The sequence below is a fragment of the Talpa occidentalis genome, unplaced genomic scaffold (assembly GCF_014898055.3).
Source record: "Talpa occidentalis isolate TD23 unplaced genomic scaffold, MPIMG_talOcc4v2.1 talOcc4.5, whole genome shotgun sequence".
In the NCBI taxonomy this organism is placed as follows: domain Eukaryota; kingdom Metazoa; phylum Chordata; class Mammalia; order Eulipotyphla; family Talpidae; genus Talpa; species Talpa occidentalis.
Genome location: NW_023604861.1, coordinates 20,693,146 through 20,705,580, shown reverse-complemented (window position 1 = coordinate 20,705,580; position 12,435 = coordinate 20,693,146). Strand labels below are relative to the sequence as shown.

The window sequence follows — 12,435 nt, the reverse complement described above, 5'->3', positions numbered from 1 at the left end:
CTCTTGGTGGGAACGCGAACTGGTCCAACCACAATGGAAAGCTGTGTGGAGGTTCCTCAAATTACTAAAAATGGAGCTACCATATGACCAAGCAATTCTACTCCTAGAGATCTACCCCAAGGACACAAAAACATTAATTGAAAAGGATACCTGCACCTCTATGTTTATTGCAGCACTATTTACAACAGGTAAGATATGGAAACAATCCAAATGCCCCCAAATAGATGAATGTATCAAGAAGTTATGGCATATATACACAACGGAATGCTACTCAGCAATCAAAAAGATAAACTCATGTCATTCACAGCAACATGGATGGAGCTGGAAAGGATTAGGCTCAGTGAAATAAGCCAGAAGAAAAAAGAAAAATATCAGATGGTTTCACTTATAGAAGGAATACAGGGGAACCAAATAAGGGATCAGGAAAGAAAATAATAAATAAACAAAATTATCAGGCGACTATAAATCAGAAATATCCTGCAGGGTAAGGGGAGGGAGAGGAATCAAAACAGGGGAGGGAAGAGCACAAACGACTACAGTGATAGTACACAGGTGAACTGGTGGTGGGAATTTTACAGGGACTATAAAGAGAGGAGAAAGCAAACACTGTACAAAAATGAACAACAATGTAAAATGTAATAAATAAATAAATAAATAAATAAGAATTTCTACCACCAAAATCCCTTTCTTAAGAAACATACATACATTGGAAGTCATGTCTTAAGATGCTGTCATTAATATTCATATCATCCTAGACTCACTAGGAATAAGTTTAGGACAGGAGTTTCTCAACTTTGGAACTACTAACATTTGGGAACAAAGAATTTTCTGTTGCAGGAGGACATCCTGTATGCTGTGGGTTTAGTGAGCAGCATTCCTGGAGTCTACCCATTAGGTACCAGTAGCATCTAACCCTGCTTAGACATTACCAAATCTCCCTGGGGGGTGAAATACATTCCCACCCCCTTGAGAAGCACTGTTCTAAGATATTCACATGAATTATTCTAACAACCTAATGAAGTAGGTAGTATTAAATTCATTTTTAGCTGTGTAAATGAAGACTCAAGGAAATTAAGTAGAACCAGCATTCAACCATTCAAATGTGATTCAACTACAAATTGAGTGCTCTTTCAACTAAGAAAGTTGTGTCTTCCTTAGAGTAGGGTTAATAAACAATAACCTGGGAGTAACAGAGAACATATTTTTTGCCTGAAAGCAGCAAGAGACCAGGATCAGTAGAGGATGCAGAAAAGGGGCATTTGATGGAGGTGATTAGGGGCTGGAGGGGTGGGGGTGGTTGGCAATTACACTAAAAAATGAACTCTTCCACCCTTGAATCCTTTGTCTTTAAGAAATAATATTCTTGCAACTATGTCAAAATTCCAAGTGTTTCCCTAGTGACACCTGGAAAGTATGAAAAAGGCTGAAGGGTAGGAATGACTTCAGAAGAGTTACTCATTCAATCAGAGGAAGCTTGCAACTTTTCAAAATAAAACTCCTAGATAGTGACTGCTATCTTTTAAGAAATGTCTGGCTCTGGACAGAAATTCAGGTTCTAGAACTTTAAAACTGCGTGATCCTGAAAACCGTGTTACTTACTGCCTATTGTTCTGGGCCCCCATTCCTGCTTAGGTAAATGGAGAGAGAATAGGTTTCCCCTCCCCCACTTTATCCCTACCTGGAATGCTTTAAGGATAAACTGGAATGTCATTTGTGAAGTAAATATGTCAGCTATTACATACCAACTCCGATAATTATTAGGATACAGCAACTCTTCTTTGAGTTAATTTTTACTATACACAAAGTATGTAAAAGCACACTACTCTTATGCTTTTCCAAAAGTGTCTGCATTCTTCATAATTTAATCTGAAAAAGACAGAAAAATGCCGAAATTGTACTCCATATGGCTTTTTGCAAAGCAAATTACTTGTGACAACTATGTGCAAGGCCAGTTCTCAAATCTACTCTTTGGAAGTGAGAGGCAATCAAATCTCAAGTGTGGGCTCACTGTCCCGAGTTGATGACTTGCTGGCTAACCAACAGCCCCCCAATGTGAACACTGATTAATGAATTTAATCAACATAGATAGAGTGAGGACTCTTCAGTGCATAAAACTTTACCTGTAGGCCCATCTTTTCAATATTTTTAGTCAACAATATGGGTGGAAAGCAAAGCAAGAGGTCCTTCCTCAAAGAAGGGATCCTTTCCACAGAATTCTTAGTAAGAAATAGTCCAGCTTAACACTGAACACTTCAAGAGACGGGCCCCCCATGGTAAGGAAGTTGATTTCATCTAATTATTTCAGCCATGCTTGTCACTCATGGCAAAACAGAGACACGGTCAATAAAAGTATTACATGCCACTACAGTTTGGCTTCACAGCTTGAATCCTAATTGAAGAGATAAATGCCTGGAATTATCTAGAGAAAAACTGGTCTGCAGCGTTCTGGGAGCAGTAGCAAAATGTCATTTTAACAGATACCCTGGGCTACATCATTCTACATTTCTGTTTGCTGGTCCACTAGTCAAAAGGATGGGAAAAAATTAAGGCAAGAATATTTTATATATAAATCATACCACAGGATGGATCCTAAATTTGTTCAGGTTCTTACAATACTGGCAAAGCTGGGGCCTTCCTGGTGGCGCAGGGGTTTGAGTCTCAGCTATCAAGCGATTGCCAGCCACTGCAGCATGAGTTCATGAGTTCAATCTCTGGCTAACCTACATGGAGGCCAGGGAGCTAACCCACATGGCGCAGCAGACCTCTCCTGTCTCACCTGCTGCTCCCCTCAGCAGTGTATTTCAGTAGATCTGCCTGTTCTGCTCCTCACTCTGTCTCTGGTGAATCCACTCAGTCCCTGCACTTCTGGCCTACACCCACCCCAGTTTTTGTGTGCATAAATAAATACATAAATAAAACTTAAAAAAAATACTGGCAAGGCTGTTAAACATATAATAACTGAACAGAGAAAATCCAACTTTAAAGCTCAGATTGAGATAGCTGGAATAAATGAAAAATATCTCACTTTCTGATTTTCAGCACACTTATATGCAATACACAGCACACTGACTATGTGCACAGTTAGGCTCTCAACACAACTTCTTCCCTCCCTATTCTTCCCCATCCCAATCAGTATTTATCTCTTTGGATTTAAGGTCTCCCCCATTCCCACCCTCTTCAAGGTAATAACCACTTTTTTTTTTTTACACAGTAGCCCTTGGGGGCAAATGGACCTTAAATCTGATGAACAATGAAAAAAGAAGCTTGCTGATGGCAAGACTTGGGGATAAATGGTGAGGGCACCACAGAATGATTACTGGAAGAAAGCTAGGCAGCAAGGACCTCAAAGCAGATCTCAGAGGTGGCCAGAGATGCTGTGTGTCAGGGAGGTGAAGGTATAGAGGGAACACAGAACTGCTCCAGAACCTGCCGTCTTTAGTACCCCAGGAAGGGGGAGTAGCATAAGAAGATAAGATTTGTTTTAACTACAGAGAAGGCAAGAGTTATACGGAACCAGTTAAAACCACTGGATGTACTGTGGCACTTTCAAGAACTAACAAGACCCACAGTGCTGGGAATACAAATCTTTACCCAGAAGGGTACCTCAGTTTAAGGGCCTGCCTCAGTGCCCACAGTAAAGGTTAACATTTCTTGAATATTATTATGTGCCAGATTTCATGCTAAGCATGGGACTTTACTCCACTTAATCCTTCCAAAAACACCAGTGTAGAAACCCATTTCATAAATAAGGAAACTGCATTGAGAGAGAATAAGTAACTTTTCCACAAGTGAGTTGGAATGCCTACATTAGAACTCATGCAGTATGAACACGGAATTTAGGCCCTCAACCACCATATCTTTCTGTCTCCACAGCAGACCATTAAAAAAAAAGCCTGTTTACAAATTGTTACTCTTTTATTATCAAATTTCAGTTTAGAATAAAGATAACCAATGGGTGAGGTGAAAAGACACCAAAAGTGTCATCTGTCATGAATAAATTCAAGTGAGTTAAGTTTATTAACTCAAGTGAGGTATTAATTTCCAGAAGACATGAATGATAACACTAGCGGTTCAAATCTTAAGCCTTAGTTTTAGTTCAAATGCTAAACCTTAGTTTTCCTATTTTAAAATAATGGGGAAACCATTCCTATCTCTCCACCCCATCACTGGTGAAAGGAGTCAGTGAGACAATTAAATGCATTAAAAGCATTCTGTAATCTGCAAATTACTGCATTCTATTAGGGCATCACTTTACTAGTTAATCACAAAAAGCCTAGGTACGGAAACTCAAGCAGGCAGAACAATGCACAACTACAAAAGTCAGCCTATTTGTTAATGCAAACTATTTAGAATGTGTACAACCAACACCGAGGGAAAATTATTTTCCAAGAATATTTTTATAGCTTTTAGGGCTATTCTTGGCAGTAATTTACTTAGAACTGAACATACATTATGGGAATATCACTTCAGAAGATAAACACAGGTTGCAGCAAATAGAAAAGTCATCTCCTCCTCCCAATCCTGTATGTAGGCTGCAGTATGGTAGGCAAAGGCCAACTCAAATACCAACTTCCAGGATCCCATTCTTGATCTCTCCAGCCAGAACAGATCAACCTTTCACCGCACAGTACTATTGCTCCGCATTTCATTCTGCGTGGTATCAACACTAAAGTTGCTTCCAAGCCTGACTTCCTACTACTTCTTGAGCACAGAACCCAAACTCCTAAGGCCGGTAATCAAATGTTTGATCTGTGAAGAAAACATTTTATTTTTCTTTTTCTTTTTTTTTTTTTAATATTAAATTTTATTTTTATATTCCCCCATACAATTGCAAACGCCCCATTCTGACCCCAATCCTTCCCCTCCCGCCCCCCACCCCCCAAAAAGTGTCTCTGGTTTATAGTTTTTTGTTGATTTTGATTTTCACTTTCTTATATTCATTTTCCTGGTCCCTTATTTAAGTTTTCTAGATTCCTGCTATGAGTGAGACCATCCGGTATTTTTCTTTTTCTTTTTGGCTTATTTCGCTGAGCATGATCCCTTCCAGCGCCATCCATGTTGCTGCAAATTGCATGTGTTTATCTTTTTTGAATGCTGAGTAATATTCCATGGTATATATGTACCACATCTTCTTGATCCAGTCATCTATTTTTGGGCATTTGGGTTGTTTCCAAAGCTTAGCTATTGTAAACAGTGCTGCTATAAACATAGGGGTGCAGGTGCTCTTTGGAATTGATGTTTCTGTGTCCTTTGGGTAAATACCTAGGAGTGGAATTGCTGGATCATATGGAAGCTCTATGTTTAGTAGGTCCAGAAATCTCCACACAGCTCTCCATAGTGGTTGGACCAGTTTGCACTCCCACCAACAGTGCAGAAGAGTTCCTTTTTCTCCACACCCTCGCCAACATTTGTTGTTGCTAGTTTTTTTAATATGTGCCATTCTCACTGGTGTGAGATGGTATCTCATGGTAGTTTTGATTTGCATTTCCCTGATGACAAGTGATGTTGAACATTTTTTCATATGCCTGTTGGCCATTTGCATTTCCTCTTCAGAGAAGTTTCTTTTTAGCTCCTCTGCCCATTTTTTGACTGGATTATTTTCTTTGTTGTTGCTGAGTCTCATCAGCTCTTTGCAGATTTTTGTGATCAGTCCTTTATCATTAGTGTTGGGTGCAAAAAAAACATTTTATTTTTCAATCCTGGACTTTAAGCTGTAGTTTCGGTCTGAGCTTGCAGGTAAACATGCAGTCAAGCACCCCCCCCCCACCCACCCACCCACCCACCCACCCACCCACACACACACACACACACACGCGCGCGCCATTCAGAAAGGGGGGAAAATTTGTTCACAGCATCTTCTCCATTCTTGTTCTAATGACAAAGAAATGCTCATGCAGCCAAGCACCACACACACCCAGACAGACAGACAGACACACACACACACACACACACACACACACACACCCCATTCAGAAAGGGGGAAAAATCTGCTCACAGTATCTTCTCCATTCTTGTTCTTAACGATAAAGAAATGCTCTTTTAAAAACCAGGCGGAAGGCACAAAAGGGAGTGCAGAAGACAGATGCATGACAACCTTCAAAACTCCACTTCTAATTCAGAAATACTTTATCTAGTTTCACAAACACAGGCACCTCTTGCCTCACAAAGAGCAGGTATTCCATTCGTGACTGTTCAGTTCTGGGAATTAAAAACCACACCCCTCATTCTAAACACAGGTCAGGGGCGCATCCTCCTTACTTTCCAAATCCTGAGCCAGGAGAGCGGAGACCACCCTCAAGGCCAAGGAAAGGAAAGCATCCTGCAAAAGCAAGACTCCCCACGGGCACGCTAGGCCCAAGACGACGAACGCTCTAGTTGTGCCGGGGACCAAGGAAGCTCGGGGGGAGGCTCCCTGGAAATGTGCTTCCAGCCCTACAGCGCCCGGCGTCAGGGGCTGCACATGGGACCTAAAACAGACCCGCGATTCCCTTGGGCTCAGGCCTCTTCGACGCCCGCCGCGGGCGGACGCCGCCCGCTCACCCCGCCGCCCTCCCCTCAGACCCAGGCCGCTGTCACCCCCGTCCGAAAGCGCCGGGAGGAGCCCACTCCTCGCGGGCGCCCCCTCCGGGCCCAGGACGCGGCCTCCCGCCGCCCGAGGAGCCGGGGGAGCGCCCCCGCCGCCCGCGCCCCGCGCCCGCCGCGAGCGGTGCCCGCCGGCCCCGGCCCGCGACCTCCGACCCGGCCCTGGTCCCTGGCGGCGCCTGGGGCCCCCCATTACCTTCCCGAGGCAGATGTGGCACGTGATGGGCAGAGTGAGCGACAATGTAACGTTCTGCACGGTCTGAGCCATGGCAGCGTTCAGAATCCCGCCAACACGGAAGTCCCGCCGCCGGCGGCTTCTCCCCGGCCGGGGCCGCGCGAGGCCGCTACGGCAGCCGGGCAGGGCCAGCCCGCCGCGAGGGACGGAAACGCGCTTCCCCAACGCGCGCTCGCCGCGGCGCCCCCGGCCCGCGGCCCCCCGCTCCCCGGAGAGAAACAGAAAGAAAGAAAAGCCCCCCGAAGTTTCCCGGCTGCGGAAGCTGCGGATTTTCCCAGGGTGCGGAGGAAGGAGATTTAAATTGGAAAGTTTAATGAAATAGTTTAATTTAATTAAAAGTTTAATTTAATGACATAGGCGAGGGGACGGAAACGTCACGTAAAATCCCCCACGCTTTCCCCCGAGGCGGAGGGGCCGCGTGGAGATCAAGCCCCACGCGGCCTGAGGAGGCACCCTGTGGTCAAAGACCGGGGAAAACGTTGTCTGTGCCTTTTGAGTTTTCCAGTCCTCGTGAAGGAAGGGCCCGCCAAGCAGCAGCGATGTCTCCTGTTTCTGAAGAGTTTCGCAGTTTTTTCCTGAAGCACTTTCACTGTGGACCCTGGCGGTTTCCAGCCACAAGAGGTGTAAGGGTCGAGGACACACACTCAGCTTTGCACTCACAATTGAGGAAGCTGCAAATGGTGCTCACCAGCCTCACACCGTGAATGCATTGTCAGGAGCCTTAAAAACCACGTCAGGTGCACCGTTGCTTATGAAATGCAGCACGGTGCTGTGAACTCCAAAGGAGATGCGTGAGGATACATTAGTATTTCCTACCAAGCAGAAAGAAGTACTCTAAAAGCTCCCAAATAAGTCTTGGACATAATAGATTTGGAATTTAACTGCAATTTCCTTGCAGTGACTAAAAGCCCATGTGATCAATTTATGCAAACATGCAATCTGTCATTGGGATCATTAAAAAACAAAAACCACAGTGGAACTACCTTTAGTAATCATTAAGAAAAACAGGCAGTGTAATCACAAGAAGGAGTAGCCTGGTTGTTAAAAGAGTCCTGGACTTAAATTGAGGGAACGGAAATCGTGGGACAACTTCCTGGATTTACTGATTTCATACAGTTTAGCCTTTCTGCTTCTTAGCTTCCTCCTTGGTAATTTGTGTATAAACCCAGGCTCCTGCCTAAGGTGATATTTTAGGGCCTGCATTCCCACCTTCTGAGTGGAGTGTAGAACGGAGAACGTCCTGCCTCTCATCTCTGTCTCTGGTAGCAGGTTAATGTGTGCTTATGATCATGTCTATGACTGCACCAGAAGATGAAATTGGAGCACCTAATAAGTAACTCACTTGAAGAAACCCACATCGGGTTCAGAATTGTCTTATAGGTGGAAGTAATATCTCAGTAACTTCATTTCCCAGCAACTGGAGGCCATCACGTGCTTAGAGTTTAGAGAACTGGGCAAAATAGTCAAATTAATTCCCTGTTTAATGGGTTTTCCCCCCCAACATGCCTGCTGTAAAGTTCTGGTTTGGCTATTTCCTGGCTGTTTGAAGGCAAAGTCATACTTATATGGGATCTAGAATTCATGTGTTTTGCTAATGCATTTTTTCCTACTCCTGGCTATAGAGTTCAAGTCCAGAATTGGGAAACTCCAGATTATTCACTATCATTCTAGTTTGGCCACTTCCCCATGGTACTCTGTTCTTTCCTATTGTCGTCTTGCCCAGGCTTATACCTCAGGTGATATTTTAGGGTCTGTCATTCCCACCTTCTGGTGGAACGAAGGACTGAGAATGTTGTCTCTCATTTTTATCCCTGGGAGCAGGAAGACAAAAAAATAAAAAGAAAGAAAAAAGAATTCCATTGTTACTAGGACAAGTTCATTCTGAACCATCTTGGTAACTGGTATTAATACTTAGTCACAAAGATTTTAAGAATCATAACCTGCTTTTTAAATATTATAGAATGTTAAAATCTGTACTGTTTCCAAGATCCCTCACCATGTTACACAGCTGAACAGTGCTTGTTTAGTGCTCTGCTCAAATAGCTCTTATTGTACTGATCATTGTTTTATAGTTGATTGTTTATGTGTTTGCCTAGTCAATAGATTGTTTCTTGAGGTCAGGGATGTATCTGGTTTATTTATTCAATAGTATCTGGTAAAAAGTGATCATTTCACAGATGATAATATTTTCCTTAGCTAAAGTCTACCTTTATTAGCTAAAGTCTACCGTAATAAAGGTAAAATATACCTTTATTACGGTAGACTTTAGTTTAAATGCTTTAGTTTAAATGTTGTCTTTATTTGTGTTTCACTTCAGAATGGGAAAGAGTATTGCTTTTTGCTAATTATAAGAATCATACAGGCTTAGCGTAAGAGATTTAAGTCGTTAAAATATATAAAATAATAAGCAAAAATTCCTCTATATTTATGCCACACCTCTCTATCCTGTGCAGTAATCACCATTGAACATGCTAGAGCATATCCTTGCCACACAGTTTAGTTTGTGTATTGTGTTCATAGCTACAAATAGGCTCATACCATAACTTTGTTCACTAATGCTTTGTGGTTAAACAAACATACATGCAAGAGTGCAGGCACACACAAACATGCACAGACACACGTATCTAAATAATACTATTAGCATTACAGGCTGATTAGGACTTTTCTCTAGATCCAGATTGATTCCAGGCCAATTCCCAGGCTTTGCTTTTAATAATGCAAATAGCTTGAGGTCAGAACTAGCACTTCTCTGTGCTGTATGAAGGGCATTTCCTTTTTTTTTTTTTGGACAACTCATGTTGTCATGGCCCAAATCACTAAGTAATGCTGCCATTACTCTAATAGGAAAACAAAGATTACAAGGCTCATTGACTTTCTGCTTAATATCTTTCTCAACTTCTCAGGAACCTCTGGGGAGTCCTGTGAGCTGAGGAGTTCTAGCAGACTTAGCACCTGGGATAGAATACTATTTCCTTAGTCCCTAGAATTTAAACTTTTAGAACTAGAAAGGATTTTTGGGATTTTTATACAGGTCTTTCTTTTCACAGATAAGGAAAATGAGGCAAAGATTAGGGAAACCCCCAGATAATGGTAAAATTGGAGTTAAATCTTAGGTTTGACACAGACTTTCTGAGATTCTTGGCCCAATGCCTTTGCATAAGTGCAAAATGTATTATTATTAATAAAGTAGTTCAGTAATAAAAAGTCAGTCATAATTGAATTTCTTTGCTAAGAAAACCATCAAACAGCTATGGAACACCTTTTACCCCTTGTTTAAATCAGATTCATTTTTATGATAAATTATTTAAAAGCAAGTTTAAAAAAATATAAAATCTTAAGTGCTATTAAAAATTGATTAGGAATGCATTATTCTTTCATTGACTGAGTTCAGATTGTTTTTTAATTTTTTTGGTCAAAGCTAATAAATTTGAGTAGATGTTTCAGACAGACGTTTTGTAATCATTTGGTCATCAGTCAATTAATCACAACTTCATAAATATTGATTCAGATTACATTTATTTTTCATTCCTGAAAGACCGTCTTTTTTTTTTTTTTTTGGTTTTAAATTTAACCACCACCCCCCAACTTAGATTGTGGTTAACAAGAAGAAAACTCATAAAAGTTGGATGAAAAATTAATCAGGGGTGCTGGCCCAGTTGCGTGGATGTCAGGAGTGGTTCTGTCCTCTCACAGGCTGGGAGTTCTGAGCTTAGATGCTCTAGGTGTGCTCTGACGGAGGCTTGTTTCTACAGCAAAGGAACCTGGGTTTCTTTTGCACTGTGCTATTTTTTTTTAAATAGATTAATATATGTGCTCCTCATTCATTGTGAAACTGCTGGAAGTTAGCATTTATCCATTTAGGGTATTTTTATATAAAAGTATTAAGGAACAACTAATTCAAAGTGTTATTTGAGGGAGCTTCCATTCCAGTGCAAAAGTGATGCTGCTCTGGCTGGGAATCAAACTCTGGCCTATTAAGCAACATTTGAGCTTTTCATTTTAAATCTACACATTCAGTTTGTGTGTAATCCCAATAAAAGTGATTGCAGGATGAACAAGTGAATGAATGATTTGTTGTTACACACCAATATTTAAATATCTTTTTTATGGGCCAGCCACTGGTGTAAAGACTGGGTATACAACTATGAAGTAAGCAAGATCTCTGCCTTCATTTATTCATTCCACAAATACTTTATTGACTATCAATGATGGTGCTGCCACTGCACTACTAAGGAGCTACTTTATAAATGAAACTCATGAGCCCGATTTTCCCATTCCATCATAAAATGCCTATTTCTATAATAATTTCTCCTCTGGATGCTCTGATTGTTGGTTAGCCTCTGGCATTGTGACATAGCCAGTTATGTGTTTTAAAATGTTGCAAATTGGGTGATTGTTTTAAATTAGATAATTTTCATAAGAATATTATAGTTTCACCTAAGGCTAAGTGGTACTTTGCAAATGTTTGTTGAATGCTAGAGAATAAGTGAAGGAAACATCACCTCCAGGAATATCGTAACTGAAATCACAAAGATGAAGATGATGGGTTTTGCCAAAGTAGCAGAGATCTGCCTATTCTGATCTCTACCCCAGCTCTGAGATCCTGACTGCTTTTGTCCATCATATTCTTTTTCTCTCCTGCCTTTATATGAAGTGTAAGCGGACCCTGCCGGGTGAGATCTTCCCATAGGAACTCAAAACCAGGCCCCTGTTTTGAATCTATTGACTGAAACCCTACAAATAAGAGGTGGGGTCCTCTCCTGCCTAGGCATCCACTTGGCCACAGACTCCTCAGCAGCAGGCTGGCGTGTTGCCGAGTTGCTTTACCCCTGTTAGCTAAAGCATCAGCATCTCCTTTACACACTCAACACTCCCAGGCATTGTTTTAGCAGCTGAGTCATGTATTACAAGTGCTATTTAAGATATGACTTCATTAACCCAGATTGCCATCTTCAACTCTTTGATCTATGACTTGACTTTTTTCCCCCCTCATACCATTCATTATGACTCTAAAATCTCATTTCATCTCTTTCATGATGCTTTTCTGTCTGCTCCAAACCTCCTCATTATCCCTTTGCATCTCAAATCCTTGATCACTTAAGATCTGTATTAACCAATTATGTACCTCATTCGTTTATACTACAAACCCTTGGTTAACATGTGTCAACTGCAGGCTAAACACTGTGGGCCAAACACTGACAAATTCTAAAGCTAAAATGTTGAAAGACAGGTCCAGCCCTGTTTTGGTGAAGATTATGATCTAAATGCAAGCTAAACCACCACTTATATAGTGAGTTAACTCTGGCAGGCGAGAGGAGGGAGACCACCTAACAGCCTTGCAGAGAAATAAACACTTGTATTGGACTCCACACTTTTGAAAACTATCCCTCTAACTAGACTGAAGACCACAGGGGTACCCAAGAGATCTATGAAATAGATTGAAGTGAAGGAACCGGTGAACAGTTTGTCATAAGACATTACAGGCAGCATCATTTTGGTGAACTTGCTTCAGTTTCTGGTCCCAGCCTTGCAAGTCCAGAAACTGGAATATATCCTTTCAGTCAATACTTACAAGATTCACCTTAATTAAATTCACAGACAGGCACAGAGACATAAAG

At 41.6% G+C, this 12,435-nt stretch overlaps 1 protein-coding gene across 1 annotated transcript in view; it reads right to left on the bottom strand.

Moving 5' to 3' along the window:
• OBI1 (ORC ubiquitin ligase 1) overlaps nucleotides 1–6,904 on the bottom strand; it is a 42,689-nt gene extending 35,785 nt beyond the window's left edge. Inside the window, exon 1 of the mRNA XM_037528844.2 lies at nucleotides 6,779–6,904. Coding sequence (XP_037384741.1) covers nucleotides 6,779–6,850 — 72 coding nt within the window. The 5' untranslated portion in view covers nucleotides 6,851–6,904. The remainder of the gene's footprint in view (nucleotides 1–6,778) is intronic.
• Nucleotides 6,905–12,435: the final 5,531 nt, after the last annotated feature.